The sequence below is a fragment of the Puntigrus tetrazona genome, chromosome 10 (genome assembly GCF_018831695.1).
Source record: "Puntigrus tetrazona isolate hp1 chromosome 10, ASM1883169v1, whole genome shotgun sequence".
Taxonomy (NCBI): domain Eukaryota; kingdom Metazoa; phylum Chordata; class Actinopteri; order Cypriniformes; family Cyprinidae; genus Puntigrus; species Puntigrus tetrazona.
In genome coordinates this window covers 9,454,394-9,477,546 of record NC_056708.1, presented here as the reverse complement: position 1 = coordinate 9,477,546, position 23,153 = coordinate 9,454,394, and the positions used below count along the sequence as shown (strand labels likewise).

General features: G+C 36.2%; 4 protein-coding genes across 4 annotated transcripts; all 4 read left to right on the top strand.

Moving 5' to 3' along the window:
* The first annotated feature begins 201 nt into the window (after positions 1–201).
* On the top strand, positions 202–6,005 carry LOC122352476 (basal cell adhesion molecule-like). The gene is made up of 9 exons (XM_043249878.1): positions 202–420; positions 1,529–1,894; positions 1,970–2,088; positions 2,169–2,322; positions 2,393–2,508; positions 2,627–2,780; positions 3,932–4,294; positions 5,237–5,330; positions 5,432–6,005. The coding sequence occupies exons 1-9, from the start codon at positions 360–362 to the stop codon at positions 5,526–5,528; spliced, it is 1,524 nt and encodes a 507-aa protein (XP_043105813.1). The 5' UTR covers positions 202–359; the 3' UTR covers positions 5,529–6,005.
* A 1,573-nt stretch (positions 6,006–7,578) lies between these two features.
* Positions 7,579–13,207, top strand: LOC122352477 (carcinoembryonic antigen-related cell adhesion molecule 2-like). Its single transcript, XM_043249879.1, has 8 exons — positions 7,579–7,725; positions 9,946–10,311; positions 10,387–10,505; positions 10,586–10,739; positions 10,810–10,925; positions 11,044–11,197; positions 12,411–12,505; positions 12,603–13,207. Exons 1-8 carry the CDS (start codon positions 7,629–7,631, stop codon positions 12,669–12,671), a joined length of 1,170 nt encoding a protein of 389 aa, XP_043105814.1. The 5' UTR covers positions 7,579–7,628; the 3' UTR covers positions 12,672–13,207.
* Positions 13,208–14,939: 1,732 nt separating this feature from the next.
* LOC122353226 (putative uncharacterized protein DDB_G0271982) lies at positions 14,940–20,106 on the top strand. The gene is made up of 6 exons (XM_043251195.1): positions 14,940–15,090; positions 15,880–15,990; positions 16,095–16,158; positions 16,314–16,381; positions 16,491–16,564; positions 19,179–20,106. The coding sequence occupies exons 1-6, from the start codon at positions 15,084–15,086 to the stop codon at positions 19,623–19,625; spliced, it is 771 nt and encodes a 256-aa protein (XP_043107130.1). The 5' UTR covers positions 14,940–15,083; the 3' UTR covers positions 19,626–20,106.
* A 270-nt stretch (positions 20,107–20,376) lies between these two features.
* timm10b (translocase of inner mitochondrial membrane 10 homolog B (yeast)) lies at positions 20,377–22,831 on the top strand. Its single transcript, XM_043251196.1, has 3 exons — positions 20,377–20,583; positions 20,686–20,781; positions 22,108–22,831. Exons 1-3 carry the CDS (start codon positions 20,557–20,559, stop codon positions 22,612–22,614), a joined length of 630 nt encoding a protein of 209 aa, XP_043107131.1. The 5' UTR covers positions 20,377–20,556; the 3' UTR covers positions 22,615–22,831.
* Positions 22,832–23,153: the final 322 nt, after the last annotated feature.

Here is a 23,153-nt window from a genome sequence, read left to right as displayed (position 1 = left end):
CAGGAAATCAAGGAAGACATGCTGACTGGCAACACAACAAAATAAGGTCATAATAATCTGATGAAGCAGTTCATTATGCTTATAAAGAGTATCTTCATCACCAACTTTATCACTCCATCACCAGTCTATTATGAACATAAAAGCATCTCTCTGTTAGGTATCCTCTGCTGTTAACTTGGAGGGGGAAAAACTGCACAGCTTAAGCGAAATCAAGCTGTTGGTTGAGTCAGACTAGACTAGAGATGGAACACTGACAAAGTCAAACCAGTTCCTGTCTCTCTGGTGGTGTAGCTCACTTCCTGTGCCACTGCTGCTTTTCACATTTGACTCTCCCTGTTAAGACTGTTGCTCTCACAGAAATGGATTTTTTGATGACAGAGTCAACTTATAAACTTCTTATATTTTTATGCATGATACAAGGTAAGAGGGGCTTTTTTATTTTTATTGCTACCCACAAAGGAAATGTTTATCAGCTTTTTAACTGATCTGTGTAGGTGTTAGAAAGACATTCTGTGACATGACTCTCATCTGTTGCACGTCCTGAATTTGATGAGTTCGATGTGTTGCTGGGGCCTGACCCTGGAAGAACATTTTAATTCAGAAATTTAGGCTTGGTCATATCTCTACACCTAAACCTAACCTTACCCATGAGAAATGCATAAAATCTGATTCATTGCTAGATGATTGACAATGATGTACCAGCACCAAACACTGATTACAAGCCTGAACTTCACAAAAACTATAAACTGATTCTTCAAATCTGATTGGTTAATCACAGTGCTGTTTCAGGGTCAACAAATATGTTGATCCAGGAATATGTCGAACTCGGGTTCTGCCTCATCCTTGTTTCCTATCTATTCATTTACTCAAAAAAAATTTTTTTCAAAATGCACTTCACGCACAATAACTTAACAGATAGTCATATGATGTGCATATATAATTTAGCATTTATAATTTGTTAAAATAAAAAAGTCAAAGGGACAGTGGGGTGCAACTGTTCTAATTTCATATTAAAGACAAAATCATGATTAAAATAATTAATTATTGAAAAAAGAACTTATCAAGTATTTATCAAGCACAATATTATATATATATATATATTCATCTTTTAACAAAGATTAATTCACTGCTTATTAATATTTAAAACATGTGATCTTTTCTTCACAAGGCAAGGTTAGCTTAGGCTGTAAGATGTCATGTGGTGTGAAACCCCTAAATGTAATGACATTTATATATAATAAAAATACGTTTTATCTTAAAACAGGAAAAATATTGAAACTGTTTTCTCATTTTTATAAAGTCATTAGCATATGAAAATTCATATGTGTTCAAGGAGTCAGGAAAAAAACAGCTTTTTGCTTTTTAGTTCAGCTACTGTATAGTTTTTTTCAGTTATTTAATCTTTTATTTAACTATAAATTATTAAGGTCTCTATAAATCAAAGGACATATATTTAAACTGTAAATTATACTTGGTAAAACATAAAATATCAGTGAAGTAATTATCACTTATGATATTTTTTTATTAGGAACATGTGGAGTTCTTATAAATTACAATGCTATTGAAACTGCTGTGGAGGGACAGAACACCAGCCTGCAATGCATTGTGGGAAAGGAGCATGACATCACAATTATCCAGCTGGAATGGCTTAAACAGCAAAAAGAAAATGAGAAGAACGATCAGAAGATTGTTGTGTTCCATCCTGGGTTCCCAACACATTACTTTCAGTCCGGTCCTCTCCTGGAGATAGTGCCCAGTTCAGAATCCAGGAAGCTGCGGGGCTCGATCCTGACTCTCCATAAAGTCAGACTGAATGACAGTGGAAACTACATTTGTGAAATCACTTCATATCCCAATGGCTCGATTAAAAGAATCATAAACCTGCAAGTTACAGGTAAACTATGTACTGTATTTACTGTATCGGTTCACATTAAAACGTGAATAAGCCTCATCTTTCTGCTCATTTCAGAGCCTCCAGCATCAGTGAAGATGTCATATCCATACGGATTCATAAAAGAAGGAGATGAAGTGAAAATAACTTGTTCAGCGAGCCCTCCTCTGTTACATTATAAACTTAGAAGGTTGAAGGTGAGTCCGACGGAAAAATATCACAATTTTATTCGCCGCAGTTTATACACCTGCTGTCTTGATATCATTCGTCTCATCAGGACAAGATATTTTGGCTGGAAAGCTCAAACGGAGAGTTCGTTTTACCAAACGTCACTAGAAACGACAGCGACGTGTACATCTGTTTACCTGAATGGGACTCGGTAGTCCGAAATCAGCAAGGTCTCAATGCCACGGTGGAACTGACTGTGAACTGTGAGTAAATAAATCAAACAGCATTGTCTGTCGTATGAACATCCACATGAAATAATTCTTTCCCAAACAGTTCTTGATGGCATTGAGTGTAACACAAGCAGCCCTTTAAACACCAGCGTTGGTGAAGATGTGACGGTTTCGTGTATCGCAGAAGCATCTCAAGACTTGCAGTATAAATGGATGAGGGTAAGACTGTGAAATATTAAGAGACTCAAATGAAATATTAAAACAGTATTGCTTTAACTACAGTGCAGTTGTAGTGTATTAACTGTCTAAAATGACAAACCCATGTGATGGTTTTTAGGGGGACACAACGCTGTCTCTCTCAGACACTTTGTCTCTGACCTCTGTAACATCTGACCAGTCAGGAACATACAAACTGACAGCTGTCTTTCTGGACAATCAACTGCAGAGAGACATGGAGTTTACTATCCGTGTCCTCTCAAAGCAGAGTAAAGGTAAGAAAAAGCTTTTTTCGTCATTGTGATCACATGGCCATTTAAAATTCCTTTGTGAAAAAAAAAATTATAATAAATGAACTGTGAATAATAAACAATAAATCCCAGTTTGCCCAGAGCAATGCACACATAGCACAAACAATGGAAAAACTTAAGAATACCACTGAAGCCTTCGGGAATTAATTATACTTTTTGGAACAGAGGTTAATTGATCAATTTCCCTTTTTCCAAGCCTTCCGGGACTTATTGTTTTAGGAAAGGCTGTTAGGGAGTTTCTGTAAATGCAGGTCAGGTTTTGCATGGATTGTGGGAACTAAATGTCCCCACAAGGATAGTAAAACTTGAAATCATCTACACTGTAACAAGCCAACGGTCCCCACAAGGAAAATAGCTTAATAACAAACAGGCTAAATAATCCAAATGAAAATGTAAAAATGCAGAAGGTTTGTGTAATGATTAGATTTAATGGTAGGGAATAAACATTATCATTAGCTCACAAATGTGTGCCCTGTAAGAAAACAAAATCTGTAGAAAAGCGTTAATGTATTTGTAAATGTTCTGTCAGGACATTAAGTGTTAAAGAGACAGGCCACCCCCAAAAAAAGACGTCATTTACTCATAATCATAGCTAGGCTGTATGACTTCTGTAAATCATGAAAGACACAATTGTGAAATAAAAAATTGGAAACCAAACAGGTTCTGTTCCCAATGACTTCCTTTTTTATATACAATGGAACCGAAACTACCCGATGGATTGACATGAGGGTGAGTAAATGATAGAGTTTTTAGTAGATTAACTCTTTATCTTTACATTAAGTGGGTAAAACACTTATTATTATTTAATCAAATTTGCACATAATTTATTACACTTTTGGAAATATATACACACATTTGGAAAAAACCCATAGGTTATTGAGCACTTATTTTACACAATGAATGGTATCAATAGTAAAAAGTCACACCACAAACATCCCAATACTGTTAAGGACTAGATTTACTGTAGTCTGATGCAATAATATAACATTATAATCCTTTTTTTCAAAGCACTTGACCTATGCAGGTTTGTATTATTGTTGTAATACATATGTAGCTATTGTATTTCGATGTAATATTTCTTAATATACCTTCTTTATTTCATTTTCCCACTAAAGGAATGACAACTACTTCTTCGGCATGGACCAGCAAACATCTGAGCAGCTTTAGCTCGGATGGGACCAGCTCATGGAGCACTGACACCACTGTACCTACAACAGAATACGGTCACTTCTTAAGCAGTTCGGTGAAACCAAATGTCACTGTGACAACCCTACAACCCAGACACAGCAGCCATCCCACTCCTCTCACTGGCAGCTCTTCTGCTCCACCTGTTGGCAATGCATTTACATTACATACAAGCACTGTAAAACCTACAGACCGTTTGAGCACAACTCCAGAACCAGCTACGAGAAGAACAGAAAGAGCCACCTCTGTCGTAACGCAGAAAAGCACCGTAGACACCGCTGCGACACCGCAAGGTAATCCACACGCAAATCACTTTAAATCAAATCTTATCACGCTCGTAGAGTATGAATCAAAAGAAAAAATACAGTTTGCTCTGCTCCTTAAACAGCTTTGCATAAAGTTGATGTCGCAGTGATATGCACTTCAGAAACACTCCGTCAAGGTTTAGGTCCTGGGTTTTATAATATAGGTTCATTTTTAATCCACATGTTGAATTTTTATATTTAATGGTATTAAATTATCTGCAGGTTACATTTAATATTTACACTTTCATTTAAACAGTTGGTTTGTAAAAGATGAGTTTGTTTTGCTTTGTCTTGTTCTGTTTTATTTATTGCTTGTTGTTTCAGGGCTTTGAAAATAATAAATCTACTACTTGTAGTAATGTTTATCGTCACAGGTTAACTTTCTTATTAACAATTCTATAACAAGTTATTTTATTTTATTTTTATTATTTATTGAATTATTTATTTTTGCATTACTTTTGCATACATTAAGGTGTTTTTACTGGCCTCCGATACTGACCGCATGAACTAGCATTCAGGCTTGACTAACAGGCCTAAGAAACACCCACCTTACCCAAGCCAGCAGTGCATCATACGAATCAACTTTTTTCCTCCATTTGTTTATTTATTTTTAAGTGCACTGAGCCACAGTGAGTCACATACCCCACCAATATATTATCTAGCCTTAATTCAATTAAAATCAGCTCATCTGTCATATATTAAGCTGTAGCTGGAATATTTCCATTGAATATCATCTAATATGTTTATCCTCTAATATATTGGTTATGTTTTATGTTGATAAAAAAAAAATTTGAATACACAGTAAAGTCTGACATGTTTAACCGTAGCTTGGGAGCCTGGCCTAGACACGCATCACATAGTTTGATTCGAAGTTTGTGAACTTTTATTATTGTTTCAATTTTACATAAATATCTCTTGTTTTTGTTTCAGCCTCAAAAAACTCAGCATACATCGCTGTCCCGATCGTGTTGCTGTTGCTCGCGTTGATCGTGCTTTTATACAGAAGACACCAGAACCAAAAAAAGTGAGACGCACCAAAATCATCAGCGGATCCACCGTCCGTTTACATAATCACATCCTACTCGTTTCCGGTCTATTCATCTACGTTTGACTTTTGCTTTTCAGAATGGATATGCCACCTCCATTCAAACCTCCTCCTCCCCCGGTGAAATACACATCAGTGAGGAACCGTGATGTGCCTATGACTGATATTCTGGTGTGAATGTATCAAACACTTGAGAACCCACAACTCGTGGGAAACAAATATGCTGACAGGAGGATTTCTCCTCACTCATGGGTCATACTGCCTCAGTGCAAAAAGTTTATAAAGACATTGTAAACGTTATCAGTTAGAATCGAGAAAATGTCTTTAGGGACAGATTTAATCGTAAAGGTTTACATATAAATCAACACCCACAGACCACGTTAAATGTGTTTAAAAATATGTGATTTGAAGTTACATAGAAGTGTTGTGGGTTAAGAGTTTTCGTTTCATTTGGGTGAAGTACCTCTTCAGTATTTTATTTTGGAACATGAGATCCTTGTTTTTATGTCATTTTCTGAGTAGTTCCGAACAGGTTGTGCATGAAATCTGTGAATCTCTTGTAAATGATGTATATTTGTTGTTTTTGTAAGTTTTAAAAATTAAACATTACAAACATTAAATAAAATACAAATATATTATTTAGGAAATAACTAATGCAGTGGAAGTACCGTGCATTTCTCTGAAAATAATTGCAAAGGTTAGAACGTTCCTCAACCAATCAGATTCAAGCATTCAACAGCTCTGTAGTAGAAGTTACTTTGTGTTATGGAAAGCGTGTATTTTCCTTCTTCTGCTCCTTGTACCCCTACAAACACACACACACGTAAAGTACGGACACACACCCACACACATTTTATTGGTAAATGATTGAGATTAGAAAGCCGAGATCAGACAGAACACATTTTTTGCTTTGAGAGGTGCCTTTTTTAACTTGTTTTCTGTTGGCAGTGAGTGCTGTTTACGCACCCAGAGAATCAAAGCTGAAGTGGATAAAAAAGCAACTCTAAACCCCTCTGTCGGGGGTTACCCCAAGCTTCTTTTTTTTTTAAGGTTTCTGCTAATGTGCCAGTTTACTTAACAGCAAACTATAAGGCTGACAGGACATGCTCTGTTTTAAAAAAAGGTACCAAAAAACAGGCAGTGCAGTGTGCCTCACCGTTTCAGACCTGAAAAGCATGTTCGGTGTGATCAGAGCCTTAAAAGATGCAATACATTTCTCACTAGCAAGGTAATAACGGTGCTGTTCTTGAAGCAGATGAATTTATAACTTCGCTAGTAGAGACTCTTGCCGACTGCTTTCCGTTTGAGTGAATTATTTTTTAATAATTAAACAGAGCTTTGTCTATTACTCTTAACTTATTTATGTGATGCGAATGTTGAGTTTCTGTGTGAGGGCGCACTCCATCTTTTCAGGAAAACTAGGAGAAATAATATTTCTCTACGCACAATTTGAAGGCAGACATAAATAATATATATAGTAATACTACAAATATGTGTATTAAGACTGCGGAAAATGAACAGTTGCTATTTTCTAGGCCGATATGCTTAGGAACTATACTCCCCCTCCATCATGTAGCACCTGTGTAAAATAGTCCCCAGCCCGAAAACAGCCTCTTGCTTGCACAGAAATGCAACATTATTTCTGTTCATGTTAAGCTCTAGAATTTGCAACGTTTTGGCCGTTTCTCAGACAGAAGGCTGCATCAACTGGGGGAAGCATTTCAGTTAAATGAGCATTATTTCACGACTTTCACGGATTTCACGACTGAGGCAGCCCTTAAAAAGACCGACTCCCTGATCAGTGCCTTGACGCAGAACTGGAATTTGCTGAGTGTGCCGTGATCAAGTGTGACATATTTGTTGTGATTAACCAATCAGATTTAATTTTTTGTGACGTTTAGGCTTAGAATGAGTGTTATTTATTCTGTAATCTGATTTTGAGGCGTTACCCATCATGGGTAAGGTTAGGTTTAGGTGTAGAGATACGATGAAAATCGGGACGTGCAGTACTGAAACAGGAACTCAAGGAAGACATGCTGAATGCCAACACTTAATCAAAATAAGGTTAGAATTAATTATTACAAGCACAATAAATCATTAACAGAGTTCACTGCGCTTTTAAAGAGTATCAGAACAATCTCTACACACAACCTCTCCATTGAGTAAGCGGTTCACTTAGGGAAATAAAACCACATATACTGCACATTAAAGCAAGAAGAGACATGGTGGTAACTCACTTCCTGTGCCTCTGCAGCTTCTTATGCTTGCTTCTTGTTTATGTCAGTTTCTGCTAAGGCTGTTGTTCTCACAGATATGGATTTTTTTATGACAAAGCAAGCTTATAAACATTTGATCCTTTTATGCATGATACAAGGTAAGAGGGGTCTGATATTTAATTTCTACCAACAAAGAAAATGTTTATAGCTTTTAAACCAACGTGTGCTCTGGTTAGGTAGTCTATGACATTATAGTCAATTTTGCTCTATTTTCACAAAAATGCATTTCAAATTCAGAGACACGGGGACTTGAAAATACTCCTACTGTATGATGATCGTGTTTTTAATTTCTTTGTTAAAATAAAGCTTCAGTCAATCTGTGTCAAATCAAACAAAATTTCAGAAACATCCATGGTTCCAATTTGACGTTTTCCTAATATTTTTCTGAAGAAAGATAAACATGTAAAATGATGAAAGACAAAATATTAAATGTCATGGATGAATATTTATTGAATGATCCATTATGTTGTAGATTTTGTAAACTGAAATTGTCAATGTTATACACAATTTATACAAACCGGATTCCAAAAAAGTTGGGACACTATACAAATCGTGAATAAAAACTGAATGCAATGATGTGTAGGTGCCAACTTCTAATATTTTATTCAGAATAGAACATAACTCACGGAACAAAAGTTTAAACTGAGAAAATGTACCATTTTAAGGGAAAAATATGTTGATTCAGAATTTCATGGTGTCAACAAATCCCAAAAAAGTTGGGACAAGGACATTTTCACCACTGTGTGGCATCTCCCCTTCTTTTTACAACACTCAACAGACGTCTGGGGACAGAGGAGACCAGTTTCTCAAGTTTAGAAATAGGAATGCTCTCCCATTCTTGTCTAATACAGGCCTCTAACTGTTCAATCGTCTTGGGCCTTCTTTGTCGCACCTTCCTCTTTATGATGCGCCAAATGTTCTCTATAGGTGAAAGATCTGGACTGCAGACTGGCCATTTCAGTACCCGGATCCTTCTCCTACGCAGCCATGATGCTGTGATTGATGCAGAATGTGGTCTGGCATTATCTTGTTGAAAAATGCAGGGTCTTCCCTGAAAAAGATGACGTCTGGATGGGAGCATATGTTGTTCTAGAACCTGAATATATTTTTCTGCATTGATGGTGCCTTTCCAGACATGCAAGCTGCCCATGCCACACGCACTCATGCAACCCCATACCATCAGAGATGCAGGCTTCTGAACCGAGCGTTGATAACAACTTGGGTTGTCCTTGTCCTCTTTGGTCCGGATGACATGGCGTCCCAGATTTCCAAAAAGAACTTCGAATCGTGACTCGTCTGACCACAGAACAGTCTTCCATTTTGCCACACTCCATTTTAAATGATCCCTGGCCCAGTGTAAACGCCTGAGCTTGTGGATCTTGCTTAGAAATGGCTTCTTCTTTGCACTGTAGAGTTTTAGCTGGCAACGGCGGATGGCACGGTGGATTGTGTTCACTGACAATGGTTTCTGGAAGTATTCCTGAGCCCATTCTGTGATTTCCTTTACAGTAGCATTCCTGTTTGTGGTGCAGTGTCGTTTAAGGGCCCGGAGATCACGGGCATCCAGTATGGTTTCTGGCCTTGACCCTTTCTCACAGAGATTGTTCCAGATTCTCTGAATCTTTGGATGATGTTATGCACAGTTGATGATGATAGATGCAAAATCTTTGCAATTTTTCGCTGGGTAACACCTTTCTGATATTGCTCCACTATCTTTCTGCGAAACATTGTGGGAATTGGTGATCCTCTACCCATCTTGGCTTCTGAGAGACACTGCCACTCTGAGAAGCTCTTTTTACACCCAATCATGTTGCCAATTGACCTAATTAGTGTTAATTGGTCTTCCAGCTCCTCGTTATGCTTAAATTGACTTTTTCCAGCCTCTTATTGCTACTTGTCCCAACTTTTTTGGGATTTGTTGACACCATGAAATTCTGAATCAATATATTTTTCCCTTAAAATGGTACATTTTCTCAGTTTAAACTTTTGTTTCGTGATTTATGTTCTATTCTGAATAAAATATTAGAAGTTGGCACCTACACATCACTGCATTCAGTTTTTATTCACGATTTGTATAGTGTCCCAACTTTTTTGGAATCCGGTTTGTACAATTACAATTAAATATTTACAATTACAATCGTTCAAGATGCCTGGAAAAATATAACTTTTTACTTGATGGATGCACCACATGACACAGTGATGTCAGATGTCTTGACCCAGGCTAGGTCTCTATACATAAAAGGACATCAAGTTACACAGATGACATTAGACATTTCAGTACTCTCTCTGACGTGTCACTTATGAAATTGATTTATCAGCAACATGTGGAGTTCTTATAAATTACAATGCTCTTGAAACTGCTGTGGAGGGACAGAACATCAGCCTGCAATGCATTGTGGGAAAGGAGCATGACATCACAATTATCCAGCTGGAATGGTTTAAACGGCAAAAAGGAAATGAGAAAAACGATCATAAGATTGTTGTGTTCCATCCTGGGTTCCCAACACATTACTTTCAGTCCGGTCCTCTCCTGGAGATAGTGCCCAGGTCAGAATCCAGGAAGCTGCGGGGCTCGATCCTGACTCTGCATAAAGTCAGACTGAATGACAGTGGAAACTACATTTGTGAAATCACTTCATATCCCAATGGCTTGATTAAAAGAATCATAAACCTGCAAGTTACAGGTAAACTATTTACTGTATTTACTGTATCGGTTCACATTAAAACGTGAATAAGCCTCATCTTTCTGCTCATTTCAGAGCCTCCAGCATCAGTGAAGATGTCATATCCATACGGATTCATAAAAGAAGGAGATGAAGTGAAAATAACTTGTTCAGCGAGCCCTCCTCTGTTACATTATAAACTTAGAAGGTTGAAGGTGAGTCAGACGGAAAAATATCACATTTCTATTCGCCGCAGTTTATACACCTGCTGTCTTGATATCATTCGTCTCATCAGGACAAGATATTTTGGCTGGAAAGCTCAAACGGAGAGTTCGTTTTACCAAACGTCACTAGAAAGGACAGCGACGTGTACATCTGTTTACCTGAATGGGACTCGGTAGTCCGAAATCAGCAAGGTCTCAATGCCACGGTGGAACTGACTGTGAACTGTGAGTAAATAAATCAAACAGCATTGTCTGTCGTATGAACATCCACATAAAATAATTCTCTCCCAAACAGTTCTTGATGGCATTGAGTGTAACACAAGCAGCCCTTTAAACACCAGCGTTGGTGAAGATGTGACGGTTTCGTGTATCGCACAAGCATCTCAAGACTTGCAGTATAAATGGATGAGGGTAAGACTGTGAAATATTAAGAGACTCAAATGAAATATTAAAACAGTATTGCTTTAACTACAGTGCAGTTGTAGTGTATTAACTGTCTAAAATGACAAACCCATGTGATGATTTTTAGGGGGACACAACGCTGTCTCTCTCAGACACTTTGTCTCTGACCTCTGTAACATCTGACCAGTCAGGAACATACAAACTGACAGCTGTCTTTCTGGACAATCAACTGCAGAGAGACATGGAGTTTACTATCCGTGTCCTCTCAAAGCAGAGTAAAGGTAAGAAAAAGCATGGCACTTTAAAACAATAAACAATAAATCCTATCCTTTAAAGCACACACAGCACAAACAATGGAAAAACATCAGAATACATTGCACATTACGACCACCCTACAACCCAGACACAGCAGCCTTGCCACTTCACTCTACGACAGCTCTTCAGCTCCACTTGTTGGCAATGCATTTACATTACATTCAATAACCTCATACAGCTGAACTGTGCACATTTCCAGATACATCTACCAGAAGAAAAACAGATATTCTATTCTCTGTTTCTACTATAACAAATAAAAACATCTGTTACAACATCAAAAGGTACATTGCACACGTGCTTGTTTCTGTGAATTGTGGGGAATTTCCATTTACTTCTATTGCTTTTATGCTGACCGCACATTTTTTATTCCCCTTACCCTACCCCTTATAGAAAACCTGTTTGCTCTATTACACTTTCAGATTAACACAATTTACAATTTTTAATATTTTTTTCTCTCTTGTTTCCTTCCTTGTTCCCCACATTGTAGTATAAACGAGTACACACACCTCTAAGCCTAAGGACTCGCCATAGGCATAATAGTATCCATACTGTACAAATCATATATTCTAACTGCCTTACCTAAACCTACCCCTCACGGGAAACTTTCTGCAGGCTATTTTTTACATTCTTGAAGAAAAATCCATTCTGTACGCTCTGTATTATAACATTGTTTCCCCATGAGAACCTCTAGATCCCCACAGTGGCATGAGTCTGTCTTTTATTAAAACAACTGGTTTGTAAAAAAGTACCTTTTGTTTCAATGACACCGATTTGACCAGCAGGTGTCGCCAGTTCGCAGTATTTCAAGCTCAATCGTTTTGTGAAGTAAATAATTCAATGATTCAGTTACAAAAACAATTTAGTTTCACAGGCAATGACTGCTTTTGCAGTTTATTGTTATGAGGGTAATCGCGGCTTTCTAAATGTATTAAAACGTGGTAAATACTTAAATGTAATAAAAAATAACTAGATTATCTTCTTTAGGATGCTTTAATCTTGATGCTGGAGATTTACTCGTGATGCTCTACTGGACCTGTAGAGATCAGCTAAAACCTAGATTATGATAATAGCTTGCAAACAAACATGCACATGACAGTGTGAACAGGATATGAATATAATTATAAAACCAGGTCCGTCATTGGTGGACTTTTACATACATATCTCTTGTTTCAATTTCAGCCTCAGTAAACTCAGCATACATCGCTGTCCCGATCGTGTTGCTGTTGCTCGCGTTGATCGTGCTTTTATGCAGAAAACACCAGAACCAAAAAAAAGTGAGACGCACCAAAATCATCAGCGCATCCACCGTCCACATAATCACATCCTACTCGTTTCCGGTCTATTCATCTACGTTTGACTTTTCCTTTTCAGAATGGATATGCCACCTCCATTCAAACCTCCTCCTCCCCCGGTGAAATACACATCAGTGAGGAACCGTGATGTGCCTATGACTGATATTCTGGTGTGAATGCATCATAAACCGTGGGCCATAAACATGCTGACAGGAAGATTTCTTCCTAAAGGTCTCGCCCAAAAGTGAAAATCGTTTCGTCAATTGCTCATCCTCATGAAGTTGTGATCAGTTTCGAAACACAAATGAGGACATTTCTAATGAACCCGGAGACATTTTTGTCCTTCCATTGAAAGTCAGTACTTTGACGCTTCCAAAAGTTCATGAAGGTATAATGAATCATTCAGTTTAATTAAAATAAATGTTAATTTAAGTTTTTATATTCACATATAAACATTGATTCGTACATAGATTACATGAAATATTTAGTATAACATGTTTTTAATTTGTATTTTTGTTTGAATTCACTTTTTTATTTACTATTTTAAAAACTTTTTATGTGTTTTTTAAAAGTACTTTTTACTTATTGTCTCTGTATGAATGAATGGCTTGTCCATCTAATTTTTGTTAAGTTTGGTTAGCTATGTTTTACAGACATTAAACACATTATTAAATATCTGCGAGGTTTTACTCAGAACTACTCCTACTCCTATAATATGTACATAAAAAAATTTTTCCTGTACTATGTAAATGTGTGTGTGGGGGGGAGGGGGCCAAATCTGGTAAATTCCACAAATATGAAACACAACTAGGCCTATAAGTTAACTTTACAGTTTTGTTATTATTATTACTATGAATTGTTCAATAGATAAGCCGCTTATTGCACTGTTGATTATGCGGTTACAAAGAATGAGCGCTATTAGACAGCTTTGCAATAAATCCTGCTTGCTAACACTCAGCTCCTGCTGTGGCTGCACGTTCTGCTAGCAAAGCAAGGGCTATCAGCTGATTGTCTCAGGCCTCATAAAACCTCAGTTTCACCTCAAATACTCGAAACAAACCAACTGCCAAAACCACATCAGACACTGACCAACAGAGACGGTATGCATCCATAACCTACAAGTCTAATCTGTCGCCGTTGATTACAACCTGTAACAACAGCGCAGCTGGCGGTTGTTTATATGGTGCATGAAGCGACACAGGCTGAATTTATGGTTTCGTTAAGGCTGCTCGTACCGCATTCTGCATTTTAAAACACGGTTTACTCCTGAGAACAAGCCTTTCGTTAAATGTGGGAGAAGATGGAGATGGGAAGGCATTTCTAATTCATGAACAGCGACATACAGCTGATAGAGACAGAGAGAGAGAGAGAGCGAGAGAGAGAGAGAGAGAGAGAGAGAGAGAGAGTGTACGGGTGTTAAAACAATCAGAAAAGCTTTAGAAAGAGAGAGAGGGAGATGCTTTTTGTACAGAGTTTTGTGCATTGTGGTTCTCTGCTACAACAGCGACACGTTTATGCAGAGGGACGTTTCCTGCTCTTGCTATTGTGGTCGGAAATGGAAAATTCAGAAAAAAGGATTGATTGTTTCACTTGTTATATTATCTGTATCCTGCACTTTATAATCAAGTCTCAGATGTACTACAATATTTCATGATGTATGCAGGTAATTTAACAATAATGTATGAGATAAAAACTGTGCAGCATTTCATTCTGTGTCTTTGCATCACGGAATAAAGTACAGTATGCACTTCAAGTTCAATGACAGGAAATACAGAAGGCAGAAAACAGAACTGTGTAGTTCTGTTGAAGAAATGATCATTTCAATACTGTATATTATATATCATTTATTATGAATATCATAATAAATTGTAATTATAGGAACATTTGTGTTGATAACAATCTGGTCTTTGACATTTTAGCAATATTTCAGTTGTGTATTGCGTGTAAAAATTCAAATGATGATTAGTTTTTGAGCTTATGGATGTAACCAAATACTCAAGATTGGGTCAAAAATGAAAGAAATGAAATGAAAGAACCGGTCACTGAAAAATCCATCTAAATATTGAAGCTCTCTCAGTGGCAGTTACAGCCTTGTTTGATTTCTTACTTTTCACCTAATTTTCCATATATTAGAGATTGCCTACAAGAAATAGATAAAAAAGAAAAACAATATACTTTTAATAGAGAGGCAACAAACACAACAGACGTGACATTTTTCCCGAAACACAACAAGGAAACTTCTAAAAGCGAATTCTGTTCGAAACGTCTCGCTCCCACGTTTGAATAAATACAGTGACACATTAGAAATGAAATGCTTTGGATGTACATATCAATAACAGCGTGGTTCGTGACGCTACACAATGCAGACTCCATGTGTTTCTGGTGATGAACGACTGCAACGAATAAGGTAGCGGCCACATTTCCTGTTTGTAACCGAAAACGTCTAGAGTCGATAAAAATAGCAGCAAAACTGATGCACTTCTCACTGAACATGCTCGCGTACAGGTAAAAGGTTTTATCAGAGAAGGCTTTATTGGACATTTGACCCCATTAAACCAGAATGACAGGTAAGAAGAAAAATGCTATATCCCTTTTGTATGGGATTGTTCTCTACTGACGGTATTTACAACGCGCTGTGTTTTAATGGAAGCTCTCAATAAGCAGTTCATCACGTTAATGGCAGACTTAAAATCTTTGTTTTTCTTTCTGAATTTTTTTTTTGCAGGTTTTTCTTAGTCATTTTCGCCCTTCAGGCTTAGAATAGTGATAGATAGACTGAAATCAAACACTGACATATTAAATCTTCTTTAAATAGTGCAGTACATTATACAGAAAATAATCTACACAACACAATTAGAGGAGTTTATAAATGATATGAGCGATAACGGTTATATTGTCTTTCAATATAAAGTCTTTCAATTATTCCGGTGTGATGACGTCTACGGAAACTCAAACAACATTTCTTAATGATTTCTGTTTATACACTCAACACTATTCTGTTCATTTGAGATTATATCAATAACTAAAATGTTAAATTGAAATATTCAAATATTTATTGAAGGTTTTACGAATTGAAATAAAGAAGAAGAAAACTATCTGTAACACCTTTATCTAAATTAGAAAACTAGTTATATCCCATTGAAGAATTAGTTTATTAATTCTATAAGAAGAATTAAAAAGGAATTATAAAATAACCGCTGCACTAATTTTCCTGTCGTCGTTCCAAGTTTAGTCAGGAATAATAATGGTTACTGTAGAAATTATTATAAAATATTGTAAACGTAATATAATAATAAGATGTCATGGGAAGCTAATGCAATAATCATCCGATCATGTCCTTTTCGTTCTCTCTTTAGATTGCACAAGTCAGTATGTTGCTATTGCTCTGACATCGATTGCACTGCTGATTTCTGTTTGCTTAAACGTTGCATTCTGTTTACTAAGAAGAAAGGAAAAGAAATATGGAGGTATGCTTCATACATTTGCCTTTTGTAGAACATATAAAAAGATGAATTACAAAAAAGCCTAGAGCAGCTTGAGGTCACAGTTACAACCTTTTTCTTTTAATCAGCAAATGAAAACAGTTTTGAATATGGAGATGAACCATTACGTCAAGATTCACTTCGGTCTTACAGGTAATTATTGGTTTATTGCTTGAAGTACAATTCTTCTGTGCATTCTCACAAAATCTAAAAAGATTGATTTAAAATGTAAAAAATCCTTTCCCACAGCAACAGCAACTTTGAATCATTGAAATATTAAACGGTGAATCTGGTTTTGTTTTCTGCAGATTTGAGGACGACGAGATGGAACGACAGGAAAATCCGATTTATGGAAATATATGTTTAGATGGAGGAGGTAGGTCTAGTTTACAAATACAGTAATGCGATGCTTGTCTGCCTAAAGCTAATAATTGTGTTTTTATGATGACATCGCTAATTATTTTGTATCTGTTAATTCTGTGCAGGACCTTTTGAAATGTCTCAGGAGGTGTGCTATGAACAAATGTCACATGCAAGCACAGCCAAGCAAGGATTAAAGGTATGCTTACGACAAATGTCATGGAAATTGCTCAAATCTGGAGCCATTCGATGCATATTAATAATATAAAAATTATATTTACGTTAATATTGACTATTATTTTATTATTATATAATTATGTTTAGTACTTGTCTACATTAGTAGACATAAAATACATTGTAAAACGATGGGTTTATTCGTAAGCGCAAAAACGTAGAACTTTTACAAACTTAATGTTTTTATGAAAAACGTGAAATGTCCATCCTAACAGATATATTCCTGCCATTTGTTTATGAATAAATTGATTTATTTATTCATCTATGTATTTGTTCGCTAATTGGTTGCTTCGCTGACTGGCGTTGGTAATTTGATGACCAACCATTTACTTAATTGCATATTAAACTCTGAACAGATCTGAAAAATAAAATAAAATATATATATATATATATATATATATCCAATGCAATGCATCATATATCTGTACCGTGTAGTTTTTCATAATCACTTTAAAAGCTTAATGCTTTAAATTTAAGACGTTCAGATATATTCCTGCCATTTATTTATAAATAAATTGATTTATTTATTCATCTATTTATTTGTTCGCTTATTGGTTGTTTCGCTGGCTGGCGTTGGTAATTTGATGACCAACCATTAACGAATTGCATATTAAACTCTGAACAGATTTGAAATATATATATATATATATATTGTTGCTGGTTGTTGCATGTGTTGTAGTATTTCCAATGCACCTTCATATATCTGTACTGTGTGGTGTTTTTCATAATCACTTTAAAGGCTCAATGCTTTAAATTTAAGACGTTCACAGAGAAGGTTTGCGTGAGAATGCACACTTGATAACTATTTTTGGCACGCATACACCTACGCATCCTTCAGAAAATGTACACGTGTGTGGAAGCAGGTCTTTTAATGAACGCAGCTGTGGTCAGGTTTCTCAGACCACTGTACAGCAGTATGTATGTCAAGAGCTACATTGTTATGCCACATTAATAGGATCCCAGCTAAACGTTCAAGTGCAATGATATGCTTCTGCAAGATATTGAGCCTTTTTTTTATTCACTGCCAGTTGAATTTTTTTTTATTGAAAATTGCAGTGTTTATTATAAATGATTCATCCATGCACATCATTTTTAATTTATGCCCCCACGTCATGGACCCTTTTTGTTTTATCATAAATCTAGCAATGTTTTAATAGTTATCTCTGCTCTGTCAGCGTTTTTAATTCAAAGGATGAGGGAGTGACGGAAAATTTGACATCTTTATCTCTTTTGACCAACCATATCTTTTTCCGCTTTTGAAAAGTCAGAAATGCTGTCGTCGATTTTTTTATTTTGCTCTTGGCCACATTAATGTGAAAAGAATCAATCTTAAATCAAAATAATTCTCTTATCAGAATAAATCTCCTACGGTGTGTTCCTTGACATGAAGGCGGGACATTGTTTTTTTTCAGTAACCTGTCAATTATATTGTAATGACAGCAATCTAATCAATTTCCAATGGATAAAATCATTTATTCAATTCAGACTTTAAAATGTAGTGCTGTGTTTTATGTTGTTTTCCCAATTCCCATCTGGCTCATTTGGAACATCTGTTTCTGAAACTAGCACATTTTTTTTCCTAGTTCGGTCTGATTAAGCGTATATGAATAAAACAAATGGTCTAAGATCATATGAACGCGGTAGTCTCAGCTCAATTGAAAACAAACTGGTTTTATTGACCATATTTTACCAATTTTTCGAAACTGTTAGGATAGGACAAGATTTGGTTGAACTTTAAAAAAAAAAACTGTTCTTATTAATAATAAATTCTTAGCAATGCATATTATTATCAAAAATCAAGTTTTGAAATATTTACAGAAGGACATTTACAAAATATTTTCATGAAACGTGATCTTTGTCCTAATGATTTTTAGCATCAAAAGAAAAATAAATCATTTTGACCCATGAAATGTATTTTTTGGCTATTAGTTCTGCATATTATTATCAAATAAAATAAGCTTTTATATATTTAAATGAGGAAATTTTAAAAATATCTTCATGGAACGTAATCTTTACTTAAGGTCCTAATGAGTTTATGCATAAAAGAATCGATCATGTATTTTTTAATTCATTGTTATAAATAAACCCTGGCGACTTAAGGCTGTTTTTTATGGTTCAGGGTCACATATTTAAAAATAGAAATGTGTGTGTGTAGCAATAGCTACAGAAACATCCTTAATGAATAAACATGAACATTTGAACCAATGAGAGAACAAATTTACTCAGATGTGATTTTTGTATGATTTGATTTGAAATGTGGCTATATGAAAGTAAACTGAACCAAAAAGAAGCTGCAACATTGCCATAATTTAGGTCACTGTTGCGGAACACGGCCTATTATCTACAGATCTAAAAATCCCTTTAATCTATTTCAACACGAAGAAAGGTGCAAGATATCAAACTATACCAGAGTTGTGCAACTTATTGTGAAATTCTTTTGATGCTCTTTCTCGAGTTGCAACTTAACTGAGACGAGGTACACTAAGTTGATGTGACATCGTGGTTTTTGTTTTGTTTTTTAATTGCATTGGGCATGTTGCATCATGAAAATACAGTTTAGGTTTGTCATTGTCTCACAGGTCCAGCAGGGGGACGTGTCCTATGCTTCTCTGGACCTGACCGCCAATAAAAAGCGCAGGAAGAAGAGAAAGTACCAAAAACAGGCTCAGACTCACCAGGCCCAGACACATCCTCAACCTACATCCCAGCAGAACTGCATAGACCATGATGACGAGGCTGATATCACCCTCCCGTCCCGGAGCAGCAGCCTCATGGTTTCACGTCACAGCATCTACCTCAACAGTCACCAAGTAGCTCTGGAGGCAGAAGAGAGAGAGAGGGAGAGGGAGAGAGAAAGAGAGATGGAGAGGGAGAGAGAAAGAGAGATGGAAATGGAAATGGAAATGGAAATGGAAAGAGAAATAGACGATAATCGAGAGAGAGAGTTTGAGATGCACAGAAATGTGCATGACGGCTTTGATCATTCCCTCGGTAGATCAAGACAAAGTCTAGAACAGGACAGTTAACAGTTAGAGTTAAAAAACATTAAAAAAACACCCACCTTTAGCGACTTAAAAGAAAAAACACAGGATACCGTGGGGTGGTGCTGTCAACAGCTGTGATATTTAAAGCTCGTCGCTAACACAAATCATAATCTCTATGCGTTTACAAGCATGCAGAGGAGACCAGTTATATCTGTTCTGGGGTTGCGTCCAATCGAGACACATCTGAATGATTTTATAAATAAATGTGCTCTTTTGTTTCTTGCATTTGAAGGTTGGTTTGTTTGTACTTAAGAAGAATATATTAAATTATATTTATCTGCTTGATTTTATGCTGTTTTTTAGATTTTCAGGATAACATATAGGCTATAATTGCATATTTGTGCAAATAAGTCATGTAATGAACCCATGCACAGAAAAATAAGGACAGTTTAATAGCTATTATTCGGAGTTGTTGTAATATTTCTGTGACTTTGTCTTGATATTAAATGTATTGGTGACTCTATTTTTGTACTGTAATTCTTTGAAGAATGTCTGAAAAAATTAACATAAAATTAACCAAATAATTATGCCTACTATATAAAATTCTCTCTTAGCTTTGCTAACGAAAAAATAGCGAGAGAGTTCGTAGAAGGTCATTTTATTACACCACTTAGTCATATTTGTTAATAATAAAAAAAAAGAAAAGAAAGGAAAAAGTCTTCGTTCACGTTCAGAGACAACAGACAGGAAAAATGCAGCGCTAAAGCAGCAAAGTGAGGACTTTTTGCAAATTTCCGCCGCAACTAATCGTGACGTTTCCTCCTGTAGTCACGTGATTGTAAACATGGCCGCGCGCTGTTGAAAGTCATGCGATAGCTCTTGGATATCATTTCTTAATTTTATCCTTTTCAATTGCAGTTTATTTGCAGTTCTTTAAACATTTCTCTTGCTATATTCTGCCAACAAAATTGTCATGGACCCCGCCGGACAGCTACGAAATGTACGTATTACAGATAACGCGTGCAGTCCTCTTCATGCATGTAAGAATATGACACATATTTTATAAAATCCTGCATTTTATTGTATTATTCCTGTGATTTAGTTGCGGGACTTCCTCCTCGTTTACAATCGCATGACGGAAATCTGCTTCCAGCGATGCACAAGCAATTTCAACTACAGAAATCTTACAATGGACGAGGTGAGGCAAATATATGGTTTAGCTATTATTTTAATTTGCGAAACCGTTTTTATGTGTTCTTGGGATGTTATTTTTAAGATTTTATAGATTTGTGTGTGTGTGTGTGTGTGTGTGTGTGTGTGTGTGTGTGTGTGTGCAGCGAACATAACGTTTTTGAAATGTACATTTTTGCAAGATTTGAAATGAAATAGGCTCATAAACAAAAAAATACACTAATTTATTTTTGCCATAGTAGAAAATAATAATTAGGAGTAATTTCTTAAAACCACTTAAAAAAAATTATGTGCTAAAAATATGCTAAGATGGTACTTTAAATATTTTTGACATAGCTGACAAAAACAAAATCATTAGGAAATAATCAAAAGTAGGGTTTTGGCATGTCAATGACTTTTATTTATATAGCCCTTTTAACAATACAGATCGTGTCAAAGCACTGAACAGTATCAAATAGAAAAATAGAGCGATAGTAATATATAATGACAAAATTAAACACTTAAATTTTAATAATTGCAGAGAAAGTCTGTGTGATCAAATCGACGATAATTGCTAGAAATTAAGTGTCTCCAAGCAAGCCAGTGGTGACGGCATTAAGGAATCAAAACCCCATCCATGACAGAATGGAGCAAAAAAAAAACCTTGGGAGAAATCAGGCTCAGTTGGGAGCCAGATTTAATTTCCAATTCAATTTCAAACGCAGCTATATCAGATTGTGTAAAGGACTTATTGTGTCTGTGTTTGGTTCTGTATTCTGTCCACAGGGCACATTTAGGTGTTCTGGTGTCCGATGAAGGTCATCTCTGGGTGCTGATACACCATCTGATCTAGATTCAAACTGAAAAACAGAATAAGAAAAAAACAGACTAAAATTATAGTATATGCCTTTCTTTTTACAATGTAATGAGTACATTTAATGAGTAAACAATGAGTTAACAATCCTTTAACGCATTTTAATAATAGAAGCGTATTAGTGCGTTATGTGTAAGCCAGGTCAAAGAGATGGGTCTTTAATCTAGATTTAAACTGACAGTGTGTGTCTGCCTCCCGAACAGTGTTCGGGAGATTGTTCCAGAGTTTGGAGACTGAACAGGAGAAGGACCGCCCGCAGAGTTATAAAGTTATAAATCAGAGTACACTTACTTCAGATTCAAATGTAAAATGAAAAACACAACAAATCTAGTTTTCATTTTGACCGTGTATCTTGATTTAAGAATGTCTAACATTTGCATGCTGAAACAAGACAAAAACACTGGGAAAGAACATCACTTTTTACAACGCACATTAGTTTACCGTGACAGTTATTTAATGTTCCCTTTTCTGTTTTCCCAGGAGCGATGTGCTGACAGTTGTGCTGGCAAGTTAATAAGGACCAATCACAGGTTAATGGGCACATATGTGCAGCTCATGCCCATGATGGTTCAGAAACGAATGCAGGAGATGGAGACCAAAGCTGCAGAGTTGGCAAAAGCTGAAGCTGCAGCACAAGGAAGCACTTCGTCGGTAGAAAATCCATCCAATGCCATCGCAACCACAACACCAGTGCTTGAGAGCCCACAGATGCCTTCGCTTTCTAATAATCCATCAGATATCTCAGCACTTGGACAGTCATTGTCAGATGTGCCCACAGTACAGACCTTTACAAACGAGTCTTTAGAAGGACCAGTAGCACCGTCGCCGGTGATCTCCACGTCTTCTAGCGTACTTAAAGTAGATAGAGGCCCCGTTTTGAGTGCAGTAGAAAAACTCAATCTAGAGCCCAGCGGTGTTACAACCACAACAGTTCCTGAAACACGGTCTGAAGGGGGAGCAGGACAGAGCCCCCAAAATCCATCCTGATCTTGAGACGTGGCAGAGATGTCTTCTCTGCCTTGTCTAGAAAATTCAGTTCATGCTGCATATTAAGTCCTAACAGCCAAAAGTCACAAAAGCCTTTTAAGACCACTGACCATGGATGGGTTTCATAAATATTTAAATACCTCTCCTGAAACATTGAATGAGGATGTACTACTGGCTAACATGTGTTTTTTAATAAAAGCACATCATTGAAAAATCAGTTTTATGACGTCTTTATTTATTAAATCTAAATGTGGTGTTTTTGGCATAAGTGTTTTGTGGAATTTAGGAGGTATGAGTAAAAATGTTAAATAATTGTTATCCACAGTAAAGATCTTTGGTGTGTTTTTTTTTGTTTTGTTTTTTTGTTAATTTCTATTAACTGAAAAGTGTGATTAACATTTTGTTTATTATACCTTTGTTACAGTAATCATGGTTATAATTATTAATTTTAATAAATTTGAATACTAGTTGTTGTTGTTGTTTTTATTTAGTTGTGTTTAATATACAGTAGTCAACATTTAAAGTGGATCAAATACATT